This window comes from Rhincodon typus, chromosome 32 (genome assembly GCF_021869965.1).
Source record: "Rhincodon typus isolate 14 chromosome 32, sRhiTyp1.1, whole genome shotgun sequence".
NCBI lineage: Eukaryota > Metazoa > Chordata > Chondrichthyes > Orectolobiformes > Rhincodontidae > Rhincodon > Rhincodon typus.
The window spans coordinates 36,018,889-36,042,351 of record NC_063363.1 but is presented as its reverse complement, the minus strand read 5'-3'; the positions used below and the strand labels follow the sequence as shown (position 1 = coordinate 36,042,351).

Here is a 23,463-nt window from a genome sequence, read left to right as displayed (position 1 = left end):
CAATGTCAGTTCTTACTATCTCAGAGAGTTATTGCTGTTTTTTTTCCTATATGTAACAGTATGTCTGTGTTGATTCTTTCAATCCATGAACAGATATTAAAGTTCTGAAGTTTATAATATCATTCCTGTGAAATGAACAAGAGAATAGCGGTCACCAACTCTAGAGTCGTAGAGCCACACGGCATAGAAGAAGCCCCTGGGCCCATCATATCTGAGCTGACTTATCTACTCTAATTGCACTTTCCAGCACTTGGACCATAACCTTGAATGTTATGACATTTCAAGTGTTCATCTGCATACCTTTTAAAAGTTGTGAGGTTTCCTGCCCCAACTATCCACCCAGCCAGTGCATTCCAGATTCCCATCACCCTCTGGATGAAAATAAATGTCCTCAAATCCCCTGTAAACCTCCTGCACTTCACCTTAAAATTATGACCCCGATCATTGACCCTTTAGCTAAGGGGACAGCTGCTTGCTATTCACCCTATGCATGCCCCTCATAATCTTATATAGTTGGATTGAGTTCCCCTTCAGACTTCTGTATTCTAAAGAAAACAACCTAACCCTATCCAATCTCTCTTCGTAGCTGAAATGCTCCACCTCAAGCAACGTCCTGGTGAATCTTCCTGCACCACAGTGTAATCATGTCCTTCCTGTAGTACAGTGACCAAACTGCACAGCGTACTGCAGCTCTGGCCTAACCAAAGTTTTGCAAAACTTGAATGTCAGAACTAAAGTAAAATAAAGCACTGTGGATGCTGGGGATCTGAAATTAAAACAGAATGTGCCATCGAAGCTCAGGAGGTCTGCGAGCATCCATGGGGAGAAAAATAGAGTTAATGTTTTGAGTCCAGTGACCCTATGTCAGAACTGCAGCTCTGGTATTTTCTGTTTTTTGTTCCAAAAATATCACCCTGCATTAATGTCTGTGCTGCAAGGCAGGTGTCCTGTATACCTCCTTGATCTCCCTAATAACCTGCTCTTCTTCCTTCAGGGTTCTGTTTAAGATCCCTCTGTTCTTTTGAGCTTCCTAGTTTCCTGCCATTTATTGAGTACTCCCTTGTCTTGTTTCTTCCAAAGTGCATCACCTCTCATCTTTCAGGGTTAAATTCCATCTGTCCATTTGACCAACTTTTCAAAATCATCTGGTAACCAGAACCTTCTATCTCACTATTAACCACCAGCCAATTGCGTTGTTATCCCCGAACTTACTTATCACCCTAGCACCACCACCCCCCTAAAAATTCTCATTTGTTTCATTTCTATACATCAGGAGTAGTAAGCTTCCAGCACTGATTCCTGTGGTACGCCACAGGACAGTGTCCTCCAGCACTCAAAACAGCTTTCTACCACCATCCTCTGTCTCCCACCACAGAGCCAATTTTACTTCGTTAATTGGTTGTCAGCATATTCGGGATTATGCAGTAGATGTTATCTAATTACAGAATCACCTCCACTGTTCACTTTTTTGCAACTTCTGAAAGTGTGGGTTGGTTGGGTACAGCCAGTACCTTGCTTTTTGCAAATAGCTGAAAGGATATTTCAATCAGACACCCCTCTCATCCTTCTACACATTTTTTTAATTCATTCGCGGGATGAGGACATCGCCGGCCAGGCAGCATTTATTGCCCAGAAGGCAGTAAAGAGTCAACCACATTGCTGTGGGTCTGGAGTCACGTGTAGGCCAGACCAGGTAAGGATGGCAGTTTCTGAAGAAGGGACCCGACCTGAAATGTCAACTTTCCTGCTCCTCTGATGCTGCTTGGCCTGCTGCGCTCCTCCAGCTCCACACTGTGTTATCGCTGACTCCAGCATCGGCAGTTCTTAGTATCTCTGAGCTGAAAGGATATGCTGTTTTATGTGGTCCGCCAGTTTTTGGGGCATACATCCTACGCATCTGGCATCACATCAGCACTGAAATTCATCTACCACATTACTGATTGGTGTGATAAGTAGCACATTTTTTGTTTTGGCTTGACAGCAGAGCATCACTCATGTTGGTACTGCATAGTAGCAGCATAAAACAGCCTGCTTCACCTGTTGCTCAAACTTGAGGTACATTACCATTCCAGAGATGAACTGAGCGCTTTTCAAGACCACAAAATCTAAAAAAATTCATGATTTTTTTTAACACTCCCTATCAAATCTCTGCTGCTTTACAGTGAAAGACTCCAACTTTCCACATCACTGAAGTTTCTTATCCCTGCTGCCTTTTTGGAAATATTCTTCTGCATCTTTTCTAAGGCCTTAACATCTTTCCCAAAATGTGCTGTCCGGAATTGGACTATGGACTAACCAGTGATTTTGAAGAGTTTAGCATAGCTTCCTTGCTTTTGCATTCTATTCCTCTGTATTTGAGTTGTGTGGCTTAGTTGATTGCCTCCGAATTATGAGGTTCTGGGTTCAAGAATCACCCCAAGATTTGAACACAAAGATCAAAACTGATACTGCAGTGCAGGAGAGGAAGAATTACATTTTCGTAATCACTGTCTTTTGGAAGAGACATCAGACCCTTGTCTTGCCGGCTCGAGTGAATGTGTAAGATTCCGTGACAACACTTAAGAAAAGGGTATGAGATTTATTCCTTGTGTCCCGAACAATATTCATCCCATTATCAACATAAAAAATACAGATTGCATGATCATTGTTATGTTGCTGTTTGCTGAACCTATATTGGTTGCCATATTTCTTCCAACTATAGGGTTTACATTCGTGAGCTCTGAGACTTCTCACAGGTGTCTACCACTCTGCCTTAAGTGTCATGACTGTGACCTGGGTATGTCACATGCCTTGCTGGTCTCCACCATCTGGTATGTTGTCCTACTAACCTCTGTTCCCTGTCTTCATGTGTGTCAGAAAGAGTGATGTCAGTCACTAGATCAGTGAAAGATAATGGATTCTCACTTAATTTTGCGCAGTTGCCAAGTCATGATCTTGGGGTGTAGTGACTGGAGAGCACAACCACATTGAATTATAAGTGAGAGCTGTGGGGCACTGGTTTCCCTCACCCACACCTCTTTTGTCATGGGTGTGTAACATGACACAGGTCAGGACTACTCACTCTCACATTTCCCATATTGCTGTATTGGATCCTCTGCAGACTTTGAAATTAGGCTTTGAGCTCCCAAGTCCAGGTAATTTAGAAAAGGGCATCAAAAAAAAGCTGTGGTCTGAACAATATTGCTGTTTACTTCACTTCAAGCTGGAAAGAAATCATTCCTTATTACTTTCTGTTTTTTCTCCCTTAGCAAAATTTATATTCATGTTGTCACTAATTTTGATCACCAGTCAATAGTGAGGCATCTTTGAAAGTCTACATATGCATTAAGAACACTACTCTGTTTCTCCCTCTGTTACTTAATTAAAGATATACACTGAGAAGCCCAAACCAATGTAGTAATAGAATAACCTCTGCCCCCTTCAGCACGTTGGCCACCATTTGGTTGGATGATGGCACATCTGTGACCTAACTCCATGCATTCATCTTCACCCCATATCCCTTACTAACTTGGGCTGGCCTAAGTCTGTTGATTTTAATTGCAACAAAAACAAGAAGTGATGAAAATACTCAGCACGTCCGGCAGCATTTGTGGAGAGAGAAACTGTTTGTTTGGAATATGGCACCTTTATAGAATATTTAATTTCCATTTGCAAAAGGGTTCCACATTTCTATCACCATTTGGTTCTTGTTTAGATTTTGTCTCCTAGTCTAATCAGGAGAAACAATTTATCTCTATCTATATCTGTTTCCATTAATATCTTGGAAGATTTTGTTACATCATTCCTCAACCATCATTATTTCAGTAAATGCAATCCTACTTTGTGTTAGTTCACTTTCTGATTTAACACTTGGAGTCTTTCTGTCGTTGTGGTAAACTTATGCTGTGCTCTCCCCAAAGGCAGTATTCATTGCTGATATTTGGTGCCCAGAATTGAAAGGAGTATTTCATTCTGCTTCACATCAAAATTAAAGCAAAGTGTTCAGATCCTTGTAGAAACCAAAAGAAGAAAGGAGTTCTGAAACAAAAGGAGCTGAAGAGTCAAACACAATATTATTGTAAAGCTAAACATGCATTAGCTGACAAATAGTGTTTAAATGGAAATGGTATAATTCATTTTCACTGATAGAGCAAAGACGATTCACACAAAGCATCATCTGTCACCCCAAGGTCTTTTATTTGTAGGATGTCTCACTTTTCTTATTCACTGGATTTGGCTTTCATCTCAATTCCACCAACAATTCTGTTCCATCCAAGTTCCATTGATGCGATTAACACTGAAAGATCGCATGTCACTGGACTATATCCCTTGGATTATGACAGTCCTGATGGTGTAGCTTTCCTTTTCAACCGACCAATCAACAACACCTTGTGTTCATGGTGTGGTCTTCTCTAGTCCAGACATCAGCTTGTCTTTACTTGCTTGAGCTACGCACACAGCCTTAAGTTTCAGTCCTTTTCACTTGCTCGCACATTGCTTCACCAATAACTCATGTCTGATGTTTCTTCTGTCAAACAGAAAAACTGAACTTTATTGTAGAGACCTCTGCTTGCTCCTTCTAAATACAAGGGACATATGTAGCACAACAGGCTGAAACACAATACTTCAATCAGTGTCTGCCTTTTTCCAGTTACCTAGCTTTCCTTCTGTCATTTCTGTAGCAACCTTAATACATTAGGGACTTCTCAGAAGTGACCTCACAGGCAGAAATCCAATCATACTTCCCCTGTTCCAGAATTATTTTACATTCATTTTGGCTGGGGCATGTCTCAAAAATAAAAGCTACTTCCAGACTGCAGAGTTCATCACAAAAGCAATATCAAAATGTATCTCTCTTTGGCTTCTCTGAAAATTATTTGTAGCCACATAGCCCTGAAACTGTTAGAGTACTGCTTGTGAGATGCCCTGAGGGAACTAGCATTCATTCGTCATTACAGGAAACTGAAATTGCTGGAGAAATTCTGCAGGTCTGGCAGGATCTGTGGAAAGAATGCAGAATTAACATTTTGAGTCCAGTCATTGAATTTTTGAACATTTCAAAACATTGAAGGAAGGTCATTGGACTCAAAACGTTAACTCTGCATTCTCTCCACAGATGCTGCCAGACCTGCTGAGTTTTCTCCAGCAATTTCTATTTTTGTTTCAGATCTTCAGCATCTGCAGTTCTTTGTTTTATTCATTCATTTTTTGCTGTGTCACCATTTGCGTTGTTTTAGTGGAGAGAATACAAAGATAAACAGCCAACTGCCGCCAACCTAACCAGGAACATTAGAAAACATCCCTTGCAATTTGTGATGGCGCATCATCTTCTCCAATACATTGATGGTGTCAAAGAAATAATGGAACTCGGGCAAATTGTTTTTGTAGGTCAGACAATTTCTTGTTTTTTGCTGTTACGTTGGTGGGAAATGGTCAGGGTGTATTGTCTTTAATAAGTGTTGAGAGCCCCAGTACAACGGAATGCAGTTATGCCCTGCACCATACTCATCATCTCCCTTTGTCAACCCTTTTACCACCTCCCTTTCCCTCCCATTGTCTGTATTATTTCTCTCACATTGACTCATTCGCAGGACCATCCAGATCTTGCAACCGGTGACGTAACTTTCAATGATATCGTCACTCGCATGAATGCTGGCCGAAGGGGCTCACTGGCAGGTGAGTGAAGCTTGGTTCCCGATTTATCCATCCTTGGGTTATGGAAATTATGGCAGGTCTAGTCTGTCATCCCCAGCCCCAGTAACCTCGGAGCTGCGTTTGGACTACCTTTTATTCGATACAGCTGAGGGTCTCATTAGGCCTTGCAGTAAAGAATTACTGTGTAGGTCAGACAAATCAGGATGGCAGGTTTACTTCCCTCTCAGGCATTTGTGAACCTGTCAAATCTTTTGACAGTCTGGCAGCTTCGTGCGCATTTTTGCTGCTGCTAGATTTTTGTTTCCAGCATTTTTTTCTGTTAAAATTAAATTCAAATCTCAGATTACCATGGTTGAATTTGACCTCTACTTTTCAGGATTGCATCTCCGTCCTACCTGGCATGTGCGTGTCCAGCGTTTAGATGGTTTCCAGATGCCTGTATCTTACAGGGATAGTGGTGCTGATGCCAATGTCAATGTGGAGGAGACGTGGACTGGATGCCAGTATCTGTATCAGTGGAAATGATAGGGTCCCAGAACGAGAGTGTCTAGGTAGGGCTTCCTTTGTAGGGTGTTAGGAGCAGGGTAGGGTTATCTATGTGGGGCTAGAGATCTCTGGCTAATTTCAGTTGGGAAAATTATGTTGGATATTTTGACATTTCTATGTTTGATATGACAGCAGAAAGCTGCTTGGCTTGTTCTGTGTTTATGTTTTGATCTGTGTGTTAGTTAATGAAATATATTACCAATGGTGCACTTGGAAGCTTGGTCAGAAAACCAAAAACATCAGGGTGATTGTGTGGCAGTGTTGAGAAATCAAATCTTGATTGAGGAGTGCCTGACATCAACACTGTCTACATTCAGCAACAATTTTTAAATAGAGAAACTCGATGCTTTATAGAGACAGAGTTTATTTTGTATGTGTCTTTACAATGGTAGACACAAAGCATTTGAAGAATAGTAGGAAAGCAAAGGCGAACTTGAAATAATCATGATAGTTTAATAAAGTGTTGGGAAATCCAATAGATTAAAGGCTGCAAAGGCTATACTACCATTGCATGCACCTTAGGGTTTTAAAGGAAGTAGCTGCTGAAGTTGTAAATGCGTTGTTTATAACCTTTTAAAATTCTTAAGGTTCTGGCAAGGTCCCAGTGTTTGGAAAAATACAAACGTAGCTCCATCATTGAAGAAAGGAGATCGGTAGAAAACAGGAAGCGAGAAGCAATTTAGCATTACATGTGTTGTTGGGAAAATGCTGCAGTCTGTTATCAATGAGGTGTAGGTGGATGTTTAGAAAATCATGAGTTTGGAAGAGTCAACATGGTGTTGTGAAAGGGAAGTCATGTTTGACAAATTAACTTCATTGACGTTGTAACAAACAGATCAGACTGACAGGATGTCTCCGCTAAGAGTACCTGGAACTAGGGGACTCAGTTTCAAAATATTGAACTCTCCTACTTAAGACAGAAATGATGAATTCCTTTATGTCTAAGAATTGTTAATTTCTGGAATAATCTATTCCAGAGAGCAGTGAAGACTGGGTTGTTAAATATATTCAAGACAGAGTAAGACAGGGAAGTGGGAAATGGAGTTAAGATGAGACTCACGGCAGTCCAGAACTAAAAAGGATATCAAGGCAGAGGGCCTTGGGCAGGGAATTCCAGAGTCCAAGCCAGAGGGAGCTATTGATCTACTGCCAGAGAAAAGCAAGGATATGGAGGAGGGTTGAGTCAGAGGGAGAGAGATTCTGAAGACTTGGGTTGTTGCAGAGATACTTGCAGGGATGTGAAATGATTGAAACTCAATCATTGTTAATGGGGAATAGGAGAACCGCTGGTACTGAAGGGTTTGAGTCATAGAGAGAGGCTGGGGCTTCTTTCCCAGGCGTGTCGGAGGCTGAGGGAACAACCGTGCAGAGGTTTATAAAATCATGAGGGACGTGACTTTATAGAGACAGAGGTTGTTTTGTATGTGTCTTTACAATAATAGACACAAAGCATTTGAAGAATAGTAGGAAAGCAAAGATGAGCTTGAAATAATCGTGACAGCCTGATAAAGTGTTGGGAAATCCAATAGATTAAAGGCTGCAAAGGCTATACTACCCAATGGCATGCACGTTAGTGTTTAAAGGAAGGGTAATTAGCCAAGGTCATTTTCCCAGGGTGGGGGGGCGTCCAAAACTAGAGGGTATAGGTTTAAGGTGAGAAGGGAAAGATTTAGAAAAGGATCTGAGGGGTAACTTTTTCACACAGAGGGTGGTGCGTGTATGGAACGAGCTGCCAGAGAAAATGGTGGAGTCGGGTACAATTATAACATTTAAAAGATGGGTATGAATTGGAAGGATTTAGAAGGGTATGGGTGAAATACTGGCAAATGGGACTAGGTCAGACTGGGATTTCTGGTCAGTGTGGATGAATTGGACTGAAGGGTCTGTTTCTGTGCTGTGTGACTCTATGAATCTATAACTGTGCAGATCAGCAAGAACAAGCTATTCGCGTGTGTAAGTGGGACATTGCATTGGGCAAGGTACGAGCAAAGCTTTGCTGAGTTCAAATTCACGGAGGGTGGAGAATGGGAGGGCAACCAGGAGAACATTAGAATGAATGATGGTTTTGGTGGTTAATGGACTGAGCTGTGGGTAAAGATCTATAAATGAAGATTGGGTCTGATTTGGAAATGAGTGTTTTTGTTTTATGAGGGAGTGTATGTAGCTCAGCTCAGGGATAACAGGACCCTGAAGTAACTAAAAGTCTGATTTAATAGTAATCATTGGAAAAGCGGAGTGGGCCAGCCATAAGGGTACAGAGTTTGTATCTCCCTGTGTTCAGCTGGAAAAACTGTAGCTCTCGGACAGTTAGTAACGTCTCCTGTTGTGGAAGGAGCAGGTGAAACCATTGAGAATGAGAGTTATAGATCAGCAGAGTTTGGATGTTTTTGCATGGCGTTGCAAAGGAAAAGCATGCAAGTGAGAGAGAGGAAAGGCCAATTCTTGAGTTAACTGTGGAAGTGAAGTGAAATGGCTGAACTCAAAAGCAGTGTTCACATCTACCTCCCTGGGAACAGGCCCTGAACTCTGCAAGGAGGTGTGCAATTGTGGAATTAATGTTTTGTTCTCTATCCCAAAAAGCCTTATTAGATCTTACATTCCCAAAGAAACGAGTGAAAGATAAAGAGGAGAGGAAGAAAAAGAAACTCAAAGTGATAAAAACGGAACCAGAGGATTTGGCTGAGTCGTCAGGAGCTGAGGGAGGTACTGCAACAGCTCCTGAACAGCAGATTGTCAACAGACCAGTCTCTGCTCCTGAACAGTAAGTAACTTATTGTAACAGTAAGTAATTTATTAGATATTCAGACCCTTGGTCTGAGTGTGATGGAGCTTAGAATCCGACTCACATGAATGGATGCTGACAGATTTGTTGAGATGAGTGCATTCCCCCCTTTACTGAGCACAGACCCAATCTCAGCATCAAGAGTGTTCTAGCCACTCCATGGCTAGATTTCCCAAACAAAATTGATCAGTTGTGTGGCTGCTCACTGTGGATCTGTGTGCTGCAGGTAGTGTAGGGGGAATTGTGTTTTAACATCTGGATGATATCTGGAACTGTTACTGTTCTCTGGTATTTGAAAGGCCTGTTGTCTTTCCTGTGCCACTGGCAATTGGTCACACATCAAGGAGCTTGAAAGCCTGGGCAGACTTCCTCAATGGCATCTCCCAAACCCACATCCTTCATCTCAAAGGACAAGGGGACTAAGTGCACTGAAACACCGTCACCTCCAAGATCGTTCTTGGAGTCAAACTCCGTCCAGATTTGAACATATTTCAACATTTCAAATGTCACCATTCCTTCACTTTTTCACTCAATGGAAATCCCAGAAGTCCCTTCCTAATAGCACCGTGGGAGTACCACAACATTACAGACTTGTCCCACCTCAGGCTAGGGGGCTTCATACAGGCCAGACATGGCCACATCCCAAGAACAAACAAAGAAAGCTTTGTAGAATTCCTGAATTAGATGTGGACATGGGAACCAGAGAAATACCATTGACAGCAAGAGACACTGCCTTTGACAATTGAATTAAGAACGGCAGAGATTGGGGCAGGAATGAAGAGGTCAGTAGATGACACCAGATTATGCTGTCAACAAGGACAGGGAGAGCAATTTTAAAAGAGAGTTACAGAAGTTAAGAATCATTGGAAATGTGTGTTCAAGGAGGAATTAAAAATAGTAGAACATGACAGAGGTAGGAGTGAAGATGGGAGGGCTTTTAAAGACCCAATAGAACATATATTTAAGGATATGAAGTCAATGCAGGTGAACAAAGCAGTGAACAAGTGAGATTTGAGTAAAGGGAGAATCGTTCTTTGAGTGAGTTGGAATGCGATGGAGCTGAGAGAAACCAATTCTGGAGATAATCTGACCATCTTCTGATAGAAATGAGACCATGTTGGGTGGCACCATGGCACAGTGACTAGCACTGCCACCTCAGTGCCAGGAACCCAGATTCGATTCCAGCCTTGGCCGACTGTCTGTGTAGAGTTTGCACATTCTCCCTGTGTCTGTATGAGATTCCTCTGGGTGCTCCGGTTTCTTTCTTCAGTCCAAAGATGTGCAGGTTAGATGGATCGACCATGCTAACTTGTCCAGGTATGTGTAGGCGAGAAGGATTAGCCATAGTAAATGCAAAGTTAAGGATAGGGTGAGGGGTTGAGTCTAGGTGGGATGCTCTTCGGAGGCAAACTCAATGGGCCAAATGGCCTTTTTCCGCATTGTAGTGATTCTGTGATGTGAGGGGCAGCTAGAGAATGATGGCGAGGCTGTGGAAGATAGTGTACTAATGGGAAGGCCTAAGATCGAAAAATTGAGTATGATATTGGTAACATGCAGGTCCCATCCTCTCTCAAACTCAAAGTAGGCTTGGTGAAAATGAGTAGATTGTTAAACTCTGTCTACGTGGAGGCCCTTGAACTTGAATGCTTTGTGTATTTTGTGCAGGACTCTAGATGCGACGAAGCTGACAGCAGTTCCTGGGATCACAGGCAGTTTCTTTGGTTTGCTGCAGGAGATTTTACTGGCAGAGGGAGAGGCAAGTTTGTCTGGGGTAAGTGACACAATATTGACATTAAAGGTAACAGCAGCATCTGATTTCCAATGCTGTCTGCAGTAGTGTGCATTTCCTTTCATGATGTATCCTCAGCAAGGAAGAACTACCTGTCACAAAAGAAAAGAGCTATTACATTTCCATATAGTCTGCAAGTTACTGCACTCTCTTCATGTTCTTATTTTTGGTCATCATTATTATATTAAGGATATGCAGTCATTGGACAGAAGCTTTCCAACGATATCAGAAATATATGGATATACATTTCCTTTTCCTACTGTTACCCATCCACCTAGGGCTCTCCTTCCTCCCTTCTCTTAGTCATCCTCCCTTTACCCCACCCCATCCTCTATCTGCACTCCCTCATCCATACCCATTTCCCTGTCCTGTTCTTTCACTTTCTCTTCCCTTTGTTGTTCCCCACTCATGACCACTCTCAATTCCTTTCACTTTCACTGTCTTCCCCCAACCACCATGCCCCCCACTTCGTACCTTATTGTCTATTGTTTTTGTCGATTGCTGGTATTTTATGTCTTATATTTGTATATAGTATATGTTATTATGATGAGACAGAAGAGATAGAGACCAGGGCACGGGGATTGTCTCCAATACATTCTCACCTTGCAGTGTGTTTTTACAGATTGAGGAGAAAGTGCTTGAGTGGCAGATCTCAGCCCCCAGTACTCTAAACTCTTGGTTCTCAGATGCTTCCAACTGGTCAGAACTGGTTCATTCTGCTCTCCGCTTCCTTTCTGGCGAAGGTGAGAGTAAGTCTGGTTTCTCATATAGAGAGCGACTGTAATATATATGATTAAACAACATCTGAAAAATAATACATTGCTCACTTTCTTTCACTAATTAGAGTGGGTAAGATTTCATAGAATCATAGAATCCCCACAGAGTGGAAGTAGGCCATTTGGCCATTGAATCACACTGACCCTCCAAAGAGCATCTCACCCAGACCAACCCCCCAGTCCTATCCCTGTAACTTTGCATTTCCCATGGCTAATCCATCTAATCTGCACATCTTTGGCCTTCTTTTGCCCTTTCTTTGCAGTTCCCAGTTACACAAATAAGGTTGAGGTGATTGGAATCTCTTACAGGAATTAATCTAAGCTCTTCATTTTGACCTTCTCGTAGGTTGCCTACCAACAAGTTCCAATCAAGAGGTTCCATATTTTAGCTCATAAACTGTCGCCCCACTTGTGTAGTGTTTCAGCTGGTTTGATTTTTTTTAAAATTGTTGTTTCTTCCTTTGTTTCTTCACGTTGCATGTGGCCAACTGTTATCCAGCTACTCATACTTAGTCTAGACATTTTCTGTAATTTACACGTTACCATTTCCTTTGACCATGGGCACTGTCTGTGTGGCTGTTTATGTATCCACATTTACTGAGTGAGCTCGGCTCTTTGTACTGGGAGCACACATATACTCTGAGCAAATCCACATCAGCATTGGAGTATTTTTCTTATTCATTCATGGGATGAAGGTGTAGCTAGCCAGGCCAGCATTGATTGCCCATCCCTAATTGCCTAGATGGCAGTTGAGAGTTAATCACATTGTTGTCTGGAGTCACATGTAGGCCAAGCCAGGGAAGGATGGCAGTTTCCTTCCCTAAAGGACATTAATGAACCAGAGGGTTTTTTCTGACAATGGACAATGGATAATAGTCATCATTAGACTCTTAATTCCAAACTTCTTTTGAATTCAGATTCCACCATCTGCCATGGTAGGATTCGAACCTGTGTCCCCTGAACATTATCTGGGTTTCTGGATTAACAGTCCAGGCACAATGCCATTAGGCTGTTGCCTCCCCAATGTAAGTGAGTGCATGCATTTGGATGACTGAGAGGAACTTATTAGTCATGGTGTCATTGGCAGCTCTCACCCCTTTGAGTCCAAAGGTTCTGTGTTCAAGTCCCACTCCAAAACTCGGAAGGCAAGTCTAGGCTGATCCTCCAGTGCAGTCCTGAAGAATTGCTGCACTGTTCTAGCAGCTGTTTGAGACATTAGGCCAAAGCCTCTCCTACCCTGTCAGGTGGGTGTAAATTGTGCCATGCCACTGTTTGAAGAGGTGAGTTATCCCTAGCATGTTTACCTAGATTTGTCCCCCAAACAACATGGCTAAAATAAGTAATCAGATTATTCTTGTAATGCTGTTTGTGAGACCTTGCTGTGTGAAAATTGGCAGTTTTTTTTTATCAGTTCCAACATTGATTACACTTAAAAATTACTTTCATTGACTGAAAAGTGCTTTGAGATATTCTGTAAAAGGTGGGCTTTAGTAATGCTGTTTGGTTTTTTTGTTGACACACCAATGAAGATAGGACACCAGCACAGAAACAAACCTCCTCCCATCTTTCTTCACCTAAATCTACCATCATAATCCTCTATCTCCATCTCTTTCAAATGCTTATCTAGCTTCCCCTCACACCTTCCCATTATACTGTGCACTTCAACCTCTTCTTGTAGTAGCTGTTCCATATTCTTTCCACTTTTTGGGTAAAGAGTTTTCTTTGAACTCCTCCTTGGTTCTCTTGTTAACTATTTTAGATTGATGGACTTCCCACACAAAAGGAAATAATTTCTCTCTATCCTGTTTATCAATTTTAACAACCTCTGCAAGGTCATCCTACGCCTTTTTCCAGGAGAAAAGAACCCCCATCTTTCCAGCAAAGGTTCAGTTTCATTTTAGCAGGACATCCCTACTTTTCAGTCCATCCCTCTAAAAATAAAGCAAAGTTCTTGATTTCCTGTTGTATTGTCTTGCCAAACCATTCTGCAGTTTTTACTGACTGTAGCATGTGACCTCCGTATTCTCCTTAGCAAAAAGTACTAACTCACATTTATCTGTCCTCAGTTCACTTAGCAATTATTTGCCCATACAGAAGGTTTATTGTTGTCTTCCTAATGTTTTATACTCCCTCTGCTGCTGCTGCTGCATGTGGTCTTCACGCTGGATTTTTTTGGTGGTCAGAGGAGGAGAGAAACACTGAAGTAGGGTTTGGGGTCTAACTGTCCCTTGACAACACTTCCTCCAGAAACCCCTGTTTGGTAGTGGTGACTGCGCTGATGCAAATTTTCTCCCCAACTGCCAATCAGCGTTGTCGCCACCCTCTGCTAAAGCAAAAGGGGGAGGTCATGCCTGACAAATCTGTTAGAATTCTTTGAGGAAGTAATGAGTAGGGTAGAACAAGGAGAGCCAATAGATGTTATCTACCTGGGCTTCAAGAAGGCCTTTGACAAGGTGCCACATAGGAGACTGCTGAGTAAGATAATGGCCCATGGTGTTAGAGGCAAGGTGCTAGCATGGATAGAAGATTGGCGGTCTGGCAGAAAGCAGAGAGTGGGGATAAAAGGGTCTTTCTCAGGATGGCAGCCGGTGATAAGTGGTGTTCCACAAGGGTCAGTGTTGGGACCACAGCTTTTCACTTTATACATTAAAGATCGAGATGAAGGAACTGAGGGCATTCTGACTAAATTTGCAGCTGATACAAAGATAGGTGGAGGGACAGGTAGCATTGAGGAGGTGGGGAGGCTGCAGAAGGATTTGGACAGGTTAGGAGAGTGGGCAAAGAAGTGGCAGATGGAGTACAACGTGGGAAAGTGTGAGGTCATGCACTTTGGTAAGAAGAATAGAGGTGTGGACTACTTTCTAAATGGGGAGAAAATTCAGAAGTCTGAAGTGCACAGAGACTTGGGAGTTTTAGTCCAGGATTCTCTCAAGGTAAACTTGCAGGTTGAGTCAGTAGTTAGGAACGCAAATGCAAGTTTGGCGTTTATTTTGAGAGGATTTGAATATAAAAACAGTGATGTACTTCTGAGGCTCTGGTCAGGCCACATATGGAGTATTGTGTGCAGTTTTGGGCCCCATATTTCAGGAAGGATGTACTGGCCCTGGAGCAAGTTCAGAGGAGGTTCACGAGAATAGTCCCAGGAATGAAAAGTTTAACACATGAGGAATGTTTGAGGACCCTGAGTCTATACTTGATGGAGTTTAGAAGTATGGGGGGGATCTAATTGAAACTTACAGAATACTGAATGGCCTGGACAGAGTGGATGTTGGGGAGATGTTTCCATTGGTAGGAGAGACTGGGACCCGAGGGCATAGCCTTAAAGTAAAGGGAAGACTTTTTCAAACAGAGATAAGAGAAACTTCTTTAGCCAGAGAGTGGTGAATCTATGGAATTCACTGCCACAGAAGGCTATGGAGGCCAGGTCATTGAGTATATTTAAGATGGAGATCGATAGGTTCTTGGTTGTCAAGGGGATCAAGGGTTATGGGGAGAAAGCAGGAGAATGGGGTTCAGAAACTTATCATCCGTGATTGAATGGTGAGCAAACTTGATGGGCTGAATGGTCTAATTTCTGCTTCTATATCTTATGGTCTATGTCTTATGCTTTTGCATCCTCCTGAGTATTGACTATCCTTCTTGCAATTTGGCGCCATCTGCAAATGCAGAAATTATATTTGTGGTTCAATTGTTAATGAAAATTGTGAACATCAGTGGTTCCAGCGCTGATCATTGCAGAACACTTCTCCTTGAGGACAGAGATGAGAATTTTCTTTTCTTAGTGGGTTGTATGACTTTGGAGCTCCCTGACTCGGAACTTGGTGGAAGTGGGGTCATCGAATAATTTTAAAGGAGAAGCAGATAGATTCTTGTTAGGCAAGAGAATGAAAGATTATTGGGATAGATAGGAATGTGAAATTCGAAACTCAAACGTATCAGCGTGATCTTATTGAATGGCAGCGCTGGCTCAAGGGACTAAAGGGGATTCATCCCTCCCATTGACCAACCAGGTCATACCTACTACCAATGTCCACCTATCACCGCCATTCCACTACACCCCCTGCCCCCCCTCTCTTTATCTGCAGCTCCCCCTAAACTCCTTCTCGTCCTGAAGAAGGATAATACCCAAAATATTGACTGTTCCTTTCGTCCAGATGCTGCCTGGCTTGCTGTGTTCTTCCAGCCTCCTGTTTGTCCACCTATTTCTGCTCCTATTTTGTATGATAATATGTCTCACCTTCTGCCACTGAATAACCCCTTTAGCCACACTGTGTGCTTTCTGTCTTGAAACTACTGACAGTTCATTCTCCTACCTGTCTTCTTGACTCCACATTCTCGATCAGAATTCATCTACTGCATTGTTATTATCTTGTCTCTGTTGCCTTGTAGAAAAAAAATGTAGCAATGTTGCTCAAGCAAGATTTTCCCAATTTGAAACCCTTGCTGGTTATTCATTAGTATATTTCTTATTTTTCAATGTTCTTCTTTTGCCTCCTTTAGCAAGGATTCTGTTATTTTTTTCCCTACCTCTGATATTAATTTTAAGATGACTGATAATTTGCTGGACAGGTTCTGTCCCTGTTCTTAAATATAGGAATCACATGAGCTATCTGCCATTCTTCCATCTTGTTCAAACAAATTCTTAAACATGTGTAATAATGCCTTTGCTGTCTCTTCCCTAGATCTTCTACAACCCCTTTCTATTTTACGTGTATGAATTTCATCATTCACTGTAATGTCTTCCTGTTTTCCCTAATAGAAATATAATTGTTTCATATTATTGCCATCTGCCTGTGGTTACCTGGGAGCATTATTCAGTCTAGCCGTTTTCTCATCTCTTTATTCACGGGCCTATAAATTATTTCATTATTTTGTTTTATGTTCCATGGCAATTTAATTTCATCGTTCCTCACCGAGGATGACACGGTGGCTCAGTGGTTAGCACTGCTGCCTCACAGCATCGGGGACACAGGTTTGATTCCGGCCTCAGGTAACTGTCTGTCCAGAGTTTGCACGTTCTCCCTGTGTTTGTGTGGGTTTCCACCGGGTGCTGCAGTTTCCTCCCACAATCCAAAGGTATGCAGGCTAGGTGGATTAGCCATGGGAAATGCAGGGTTACAGGGATAGCGGGCTGGGTCTGGGTGGGATGCTCTTTAGAGGGTCACTATGGATTTAATGGGCCAGATGGCCTCCAAACACATTGTGGGCATTCTGTGATTCTATTCTTTACTTTATATTCTCTGTTATCCTGTACTCCCCTGACCACATAATCTAATGTTTGCCTCTTTCCTAATCCCCAACCTTTGCTTTGTGTATTTATTTACCTGTGGGCTTTCACTGATGTTTAGTTTAACCTTTCCTTGTATCAGTTCTTCCGAGCTGTTATCTGATAATGTAGCTTGATTTGACACAGGTGGAACGTCAGCACTTCCTTCCAACTTTGAGCCATACGTGAACTGCACAGAGCGAGGCCAGCAGTGGAAGTGGATAGGTGAGTCAGTGACAACCCAATTCAATTTGGGTTCAGTGTGATATCTTCAAAAGAAAGCTTTAGTTATAAGGGGGGCTGAATGACTACTACTTTTTCTATGTTCCTTAATACTAGCGCATTGTATATCTCAGTCTCTCACTTTCAAAGGTACTTCACACACACCTTACTGCTAAAGTGTTTTCCTTTCAGCCAACACTTTTGGTCTGTCACAATAATTGATAGACAGTGGAATCAGGGAGCTGCATCATATCTCCTGCCAATTGTTATTGAAGAAGAAGTTTCATTTAAATCTGTTATTTTGTAGTTGCTTGATTAGAAACAAAAGGGAGCATTACAATTTAACTATGACTAGAGAAATATTCCTGAATTCAAACAGGACCTATGATGTCAGAGTGCAAAGCAAAAACTTTAATTACATGCCTGCAAATGGGATTCTGGATTTTTGACAAGACATTGAGTATAAAGGCGAAGGAAGAGAGGGTGAAATTGCCCAAGGCCTTGGTATATTTCAGTGTAGTGTGGAGTTACAGGAAGGATTTTAGAATCATATGGTGTAGTGAAGATACACTGGAAGGATACCAGCACCAAGAGATTACTGTTTTAAAGAATGCTGGGAATTGTGACTTTATTTTAAACTGGTGAAGAAGAAAAAAAAAATCCAACATGATTCCAAAATCATGAAAGGCTTTGAAAGGTTTAAGGATAGTGAATCAATAACAAAGGGATACAGTCAGAAGTCACACGATACCAGGTTATAGTCCAACAGATTTATTGAAAATCACAAGCTTTCAGAGAACTGCTCCTGTGTCAGCACTTCAAAAGCTTGTGATTTTCAATAAACCTATTGGACTATAATCAGATATTGTGTGACTTCTGACTTAGTCTACTCCAATCCAATACCCATATCTCCGCATTAAAGGGACACGGAGTTAGAACTTTTCCATAAGAGGGTGTTATTAGATTAGGGAAAATATTGTTGCAATTGTGGCAAAAAATATATTATGCTAAGGATAGTAGGTTATGTAAGATTATAAAAGAACTGGGGATTAAAGTGGTCTGAGTGTTGTCTGTTGAATAGATAGCACCAAGAGATGCTCAACAGGCAGGTGTCCTCCACCTTTGCTGTAATTGCTGAGTTGCTTGGATTTATGAAGACGAGTTGGTTGCTCCTAGATCTGGGGAATTTCAGCTGCTGAAGGCACATTTGTATGATAGCTTGCAATTCTTTAGAATGGTTGAGCAGGTTAAAAGGGCCTATTGTCCCATTGCTTAATGTTCTTGTGAGAGAGAGATGTTTTGTGAATGTTGTCCCTCTCTCTCTCACCTGTGATGGAATTTTTGTCCCCAACCAGGTGATAAATAAATAAAAGGACAGTTGATGTTCAGCTGTTGCAGAAGAGGAAGCAATTCAAATGGTTAGCTAATTCGTAAAGCTTAACACTTCCTAAAAATTCTGCACTTGCTATTGTGTGGAACAAGTTGTTAATAGTGGATTTAATGTCAGAGGAGGTTCTTACCAGGTGTTTTGATGTAGACCTTGATCTTCACAGTTGGAGTCAGCCAGGCTTAGATTGTGATGAACAACCACTCGATCAAGAATTTGGGTCATTGAGGTTGAAAATATTGGGAAACCTCCTGGCCATAGTTCAGTTAGAAGCAGTTCGGAGAAGGTTCATTGACGAATTCCTGGATTGGGGGCATTGTCTTATGAGGAAAGATTGAGTCTATATTCTTTGAAGTTTAGAAAAATGAGAGGTGATCTTATTGAAATGTGCAAGATCCTGAAAGGCCTTAACAGAGTGGATGCTGAAAGGATGTTTGCCTTGCAGGAGAGACTTGAATTAGGAGGGCACATCAGCCTCTCCTATTTTAGAAGGATTTTCGTCTCTGAGAGCAGTGCAGGCATGGTTATTCAAAAGAAGGTAAACTGAAGTCAGATATAGATTATAGACTTAATAGGGAGTCAAAGGGCTGGGGGCAGCCAGGAGAATGTGTTGAGGCCAGAATCAGATTAGTTATGACCTTATTGAAAAGTGGAAAGGACTCAAGGGGCCTGCTTGTAACTTGTATGATTGTATGAATGTACACATGGTGAGCACTATTCCCAGTACCCTATAATAGAAACTATAGATCTCGTGTGGAAATCATGGATGAAGAGAAATCCTTCATCATTCAAATAGCTGGTAAAGATGACAATGGTAGGAAGATTAAAGGAAACCAGTTGCAATTTATTAACTGGTGATAATTGGAACTCCAGCCATAATACTTGTGATGCTTTGTGTTTCAACCTCATGGGGACATATCATCTTTTTCTGTTAATTGATCATACACCATTTTCAGGAAATTCTTTCTTTTGCAAAGATAGGCAAGCCATAGTTGCAATTACTGAGGTCACAACAACTGTCAGAAAGCTCTCTGGGTCCTGCACTACTTGCAATGAATATTTGCAGACACTGACTAGCAAATAAATGGGAAAATTGCGATACCTACCTGTTCATTAATCATAACATCCTGGTCAATTTTGTCTAGGTTCTGGGCGGGACTCTGAGAAGGAAATGACCTCGTTGTGTCAGCTGTGGTTCGAGGTCAAGGATCAGATATTTCCCAAGGTACAGCTACGTGTATCGAACAACTGGAAGGTGGGATTATACTGAATAGCTCATTCTCTGCCTGCACAGAAACACAATGGGTTGAGTGACTTCCTCTACCATCATCTTATGTCCCTATGATTTACTCACACCTTTGTTTATCTCATAATTCCTCACATAAATAGAAAATTCTATTCAACTCATTGTGACAAAGGATCACTGGACTTGAAACATAAGCTCTGCTTTGTCTCCACAGCTGCTACCAAACCCGCTGAGTTTCTCCAGCGATTTCTGTTTCAGATTTCATCATCCTCAGTTCTTTGTTCTACATTGTTGTAAAGTACAAGATCAGGGAGTATCGCAAAATTTTACTCTGATTGTAAATAAAATCAGAAGCTGGTTGTTCAAGCCACTCCACCATATCTGTTTGATGCATTTATTGTGCGCCATTGTGTTAGACTCTGCTAGAGTGAGTGTGCCTTGGTTTCCAGGAATGTGTATGAGCAGTTCCAAATCCAGTGGGCTGACAAATCTTTTGAGCTTTGGATCAGGATTAGAGGTGGAATTAGGGAGGTTTCAATGGAATCAATAAGAAATACCTCAATAAAAGGGAGGCTTCAGTAGAATACACGGACTTAATTTGAGGCAGTTCAGCAATGTACATATGTATATCATGCAGTTAATTCCAGGTTAAACAGGTTAAGGCATTTAGTACTACAAGGCATATGGGCCCTGTCAAAAGTCCTGCAATAGTACTCCAGGTTTGTTTTCTAGCCAAGCTGTTCCAGTGCAGCTGCAACACTGGCATATAATCAGTCAATGTGGAAAATTGTCCAGGGATGTTATGTCCATGATGTTATGTCTCACGTACTGATTAGCTGCAAATTAGTGATTTTTTTTTTCCCCAGCCTCTCAATGAAGCCTCCCTCCTGTGTTGGGGAAGCCAAGCGGAGGCTTGGAGACAGCTTTGTGGAACATCTATGCTCGGTTCATGACAAACAACTGCACCTCCCAGTCGTGAACCATTTCAACTCCACCCCCACCTCCACTCCTTGGACGACATGTCCATCCTGGGCCGCCTCCAGTGCCACAACGATGCCACTCGAAGGCTGCAGGAAGAGCATCTCATATTTCGCTTGGGATCCCTGCAGCCCAATGGTCTCAATGTGGACTTCACAAGCTTCAAAATCTCCCCTCCCCCGATCTCATCCCAAAACCAGCCCAGCTCGTCCCCGCCTCCTTGACCTGTCTGTCTTTTCTCCCACCTATCCGCTCCTCCCACCTCACTGACCAACCCCCACCCCCACCTCCTACCTACCAGCCTCATACCCGCCTCCTTGACCTGTCAGTCTTCCCTTGACTGACCAACCCCCATCGTAACTCTCCACCTACACTCATCTTTACTGGCTCCATCCCCGCCTCCTTGACCTGTCTGTCTCCTCTCCACCTATCTGCTCCTTTATCCACCTTCCATCCGCCTCCCCCCCTCTCTCTCTTTATTTCAGAGACCCCTTCCCCTCCCCTATTTCTGAAGAAGGGTCCAGAGCTTTCCTGCACCTCTGATGCTGCCTGGCCTGCTGTGTTCATCCAGCTCTACACCTTGTTATCTCAGACTCCAGCATTGGCAGTTCTTGCTATTTCCTGTGTCTTGTGGGTTCAGGTTCCACACCAAAATTTGAGTGTAAAAATAAAGATTGACACTATTGTACCCTGTTTCAGGCAGTGCATTAATTGAGTCTCCATCTATGCTCTCAAGTGGACCCTAAAAGTCCCATTTCAAAGAGGAGCATGAGTGAGATTTGTCACTAAAAGAACACCACAAAAACAGACTATCTGGCCATTATCATGTTGTTGTTTGCAGCAACTTGCTGTATTTAAATTGCAAAAGTGATGACCTTCTATAAATTACTTCGAGATGTCTGATGGTCTTGAAACACATTATTCAAATGCAAGTCTTTCTTTCTACTCTCCATTTCTGCCCACTTTATTTTAATAAATTATTTGCTGTGTTATATACTTGGTTTGATTTGCAACCTGCCTTTCTTCTCAGATGATCAGACACTGTCATTACTGGACTGAATCTGGCTGAGGGTTAATTTTGGGTTTAGATTCAAGCGCACTGTGACAAATTACTTCTCTCTGCTACAGGAATCTGAGGAACTTCCAGACATCATACCCCCAACGCCGAGGGTGTAAGTATCACTTAATTTATTGTAGGTTCAAAGATCTGAAAATGAAAAAGGAACTGTAAATTGTGATGTTATTAATGCTGTGGAAGTGATAAAAGTGGTGGTGAGATTGTGCTCATGTGGAATTGTATATTTCTTCTTTTTGTGATTGATTCATAATTGCTGTGTAGGAGCTGGGCTTATGGTGTATTCAGTGCTGGTCAATTTGAGGTTTATGCTCAAAACATTTGCTTCAAATAAAGTCAATATTTTAAATAATATGAAATAAGTGCATGAAATGTGAAATATTTACCAATTGAAACTACTTCCTTTTCTGCACACTATCGGGAATAATTTGCTTGAACAGATCCTGGGTAGCTGATGATTATTTGGCAGATATAGTCTGCGGTATCTACAGAAACCATCAGACTGTTTATTCCTGGTCAGATTAGTTGCCTTTCATCCAAGATCTCTTGCCAAATCCCAATGTGGGGATAGAAAAGGGCCATCTTCATTCATGGGGTATGGAGAGAATCTGAGGTAATGATGAGTGGACACGATTTTGGAAAATGATACTGTGATGGAGTACCTTCCCTGGGTGGTTATCCAATGAGGGGTGCAATTTTGGGGTTTAGTGTCAATGATTGGACTTAGTTTTATTGAGCCCAGCTGGTTTCTCTGAGTGACTGACATTTGTTTGATATTAGGAGAACGGATTATGTGGTGAGACCCAGCACTGGAGATGAAAAGCGTGTCTTCCAAGAGCAGGTGAGAATCTGGAATGAAGTGAAATACTTATATACTCTCCAATCTGTGCAGCACTTACACAATCCTGGTTACAGAATGTCACAGAACATTCTAAAGCGTCCAGCTGTAAACTAAATTGTGGAATGTATTTGTCCCTATTCCCTTGAAGCTGCGAGCTGGTCAAAAATTAACTGGTTCTCATTGTATCTGTTTGCTGAAGCAATATTACACACAGAATTGGGTATAGTTATAAGAAAACTGGCTGGAGTAATAATGGGATTTGACGTCATGGTGTTCCTCAGCTTGAGGTGACCGTAGAATTGAATGAGCAGTGTTGCTTGATTCCAATTCCTACAGAAAGGGAACTCCCTGTGTGGACTAGATCAGCTCGGGGTATACCACTCAACATAAGATCATTAAATAAAAAGCAGCCAGGAGTAGACAGGATAGTCCATTGAGCCGCCTTTGCCATTCGTCATGATCATGGCTAACCTTCAACTTCAACTCCACTCTCCTGTACACGCCACGTATCCTTTGATTTCATAAGAAGCCAAAAATCTGCATATCCAGCCTTAAATATATTCAATGTTGGTAAATCCACCAATCTCTGATGTCGAGAATTGCAAAGATTCACTACCCTTTGTGTAAAGAAATTTCTCCTCCTCCCAAATGTTTGCCCCATATCCTGAAACTGTGCCCCTTTGCTGTCGATTCCCCAGTCACAAGAATTTAAATTAGTTCAGCAGGAGGAGGGGGAGACAGTATTTGTACAATAGGGACGCAGCGAACTTTAGTAAAGGAACCAAGACAGAGAAAGATAGTAGGAACTGCCAATGCTGGAGAATCGGAGATAACAAGGTATAGAGCTGGATGAACACAGCAGGCGAAGCAGCATCAGAGGAGCAGGAAAGCTGACGTTTCAGGTCTAGACCCTTCTAGACC

General features: G+C 42.1%; 1 protein-coding gene across 1 annotated transcript in view; it reads left to right on the top strand.

Moving 5' to 3' along the window:
• nfrkb (nuclear factor related to kappaB binding protein) overlaps nucleotides 1–23,463 on the top strand; it is a 96,221-nt gene that overhangs the window by 30,137 nt on the left and 42,621 nt on the right. The window contains exons 10-17 of the mRNA XM_048615380.1: nucleotides 5,571–5,655; nucleotides 8,761–8,941; nucleotides 10,628–10,733; nucleotides 11,374–11,494; nucleotides 16,941–17,018; nucleotides 19,548–19,627; nucleotides 21,755–21,798; nucleotides 22,482–22,542. Of these exons, the coding sequence (XP_048471337.1) occupies nucleotides 5,571–5,655; nucleotides 8,761–8,941; nucleotides 10,628–10,733; nucleotides 11,374–11,494; nucleotides 16,941–17,018; nucleotides 19,548–19,627; nucleotides 21,755–21,798; nucleotides 22,482–22,542 (756 nt within the window). The remainder of the gene's footprint in view (nucleotides 1–5,570; nucleotides 5,656–8,760; nucleotides 8,942–10,627; nucleotides 10,734–11,373; nucleotides 11,495–16,940; nucleotides 17,019–19,547; nucleotides 19,628–21,754; nucleotides 21,799–22,481; nucleotides 22,543–23,463) is intronic.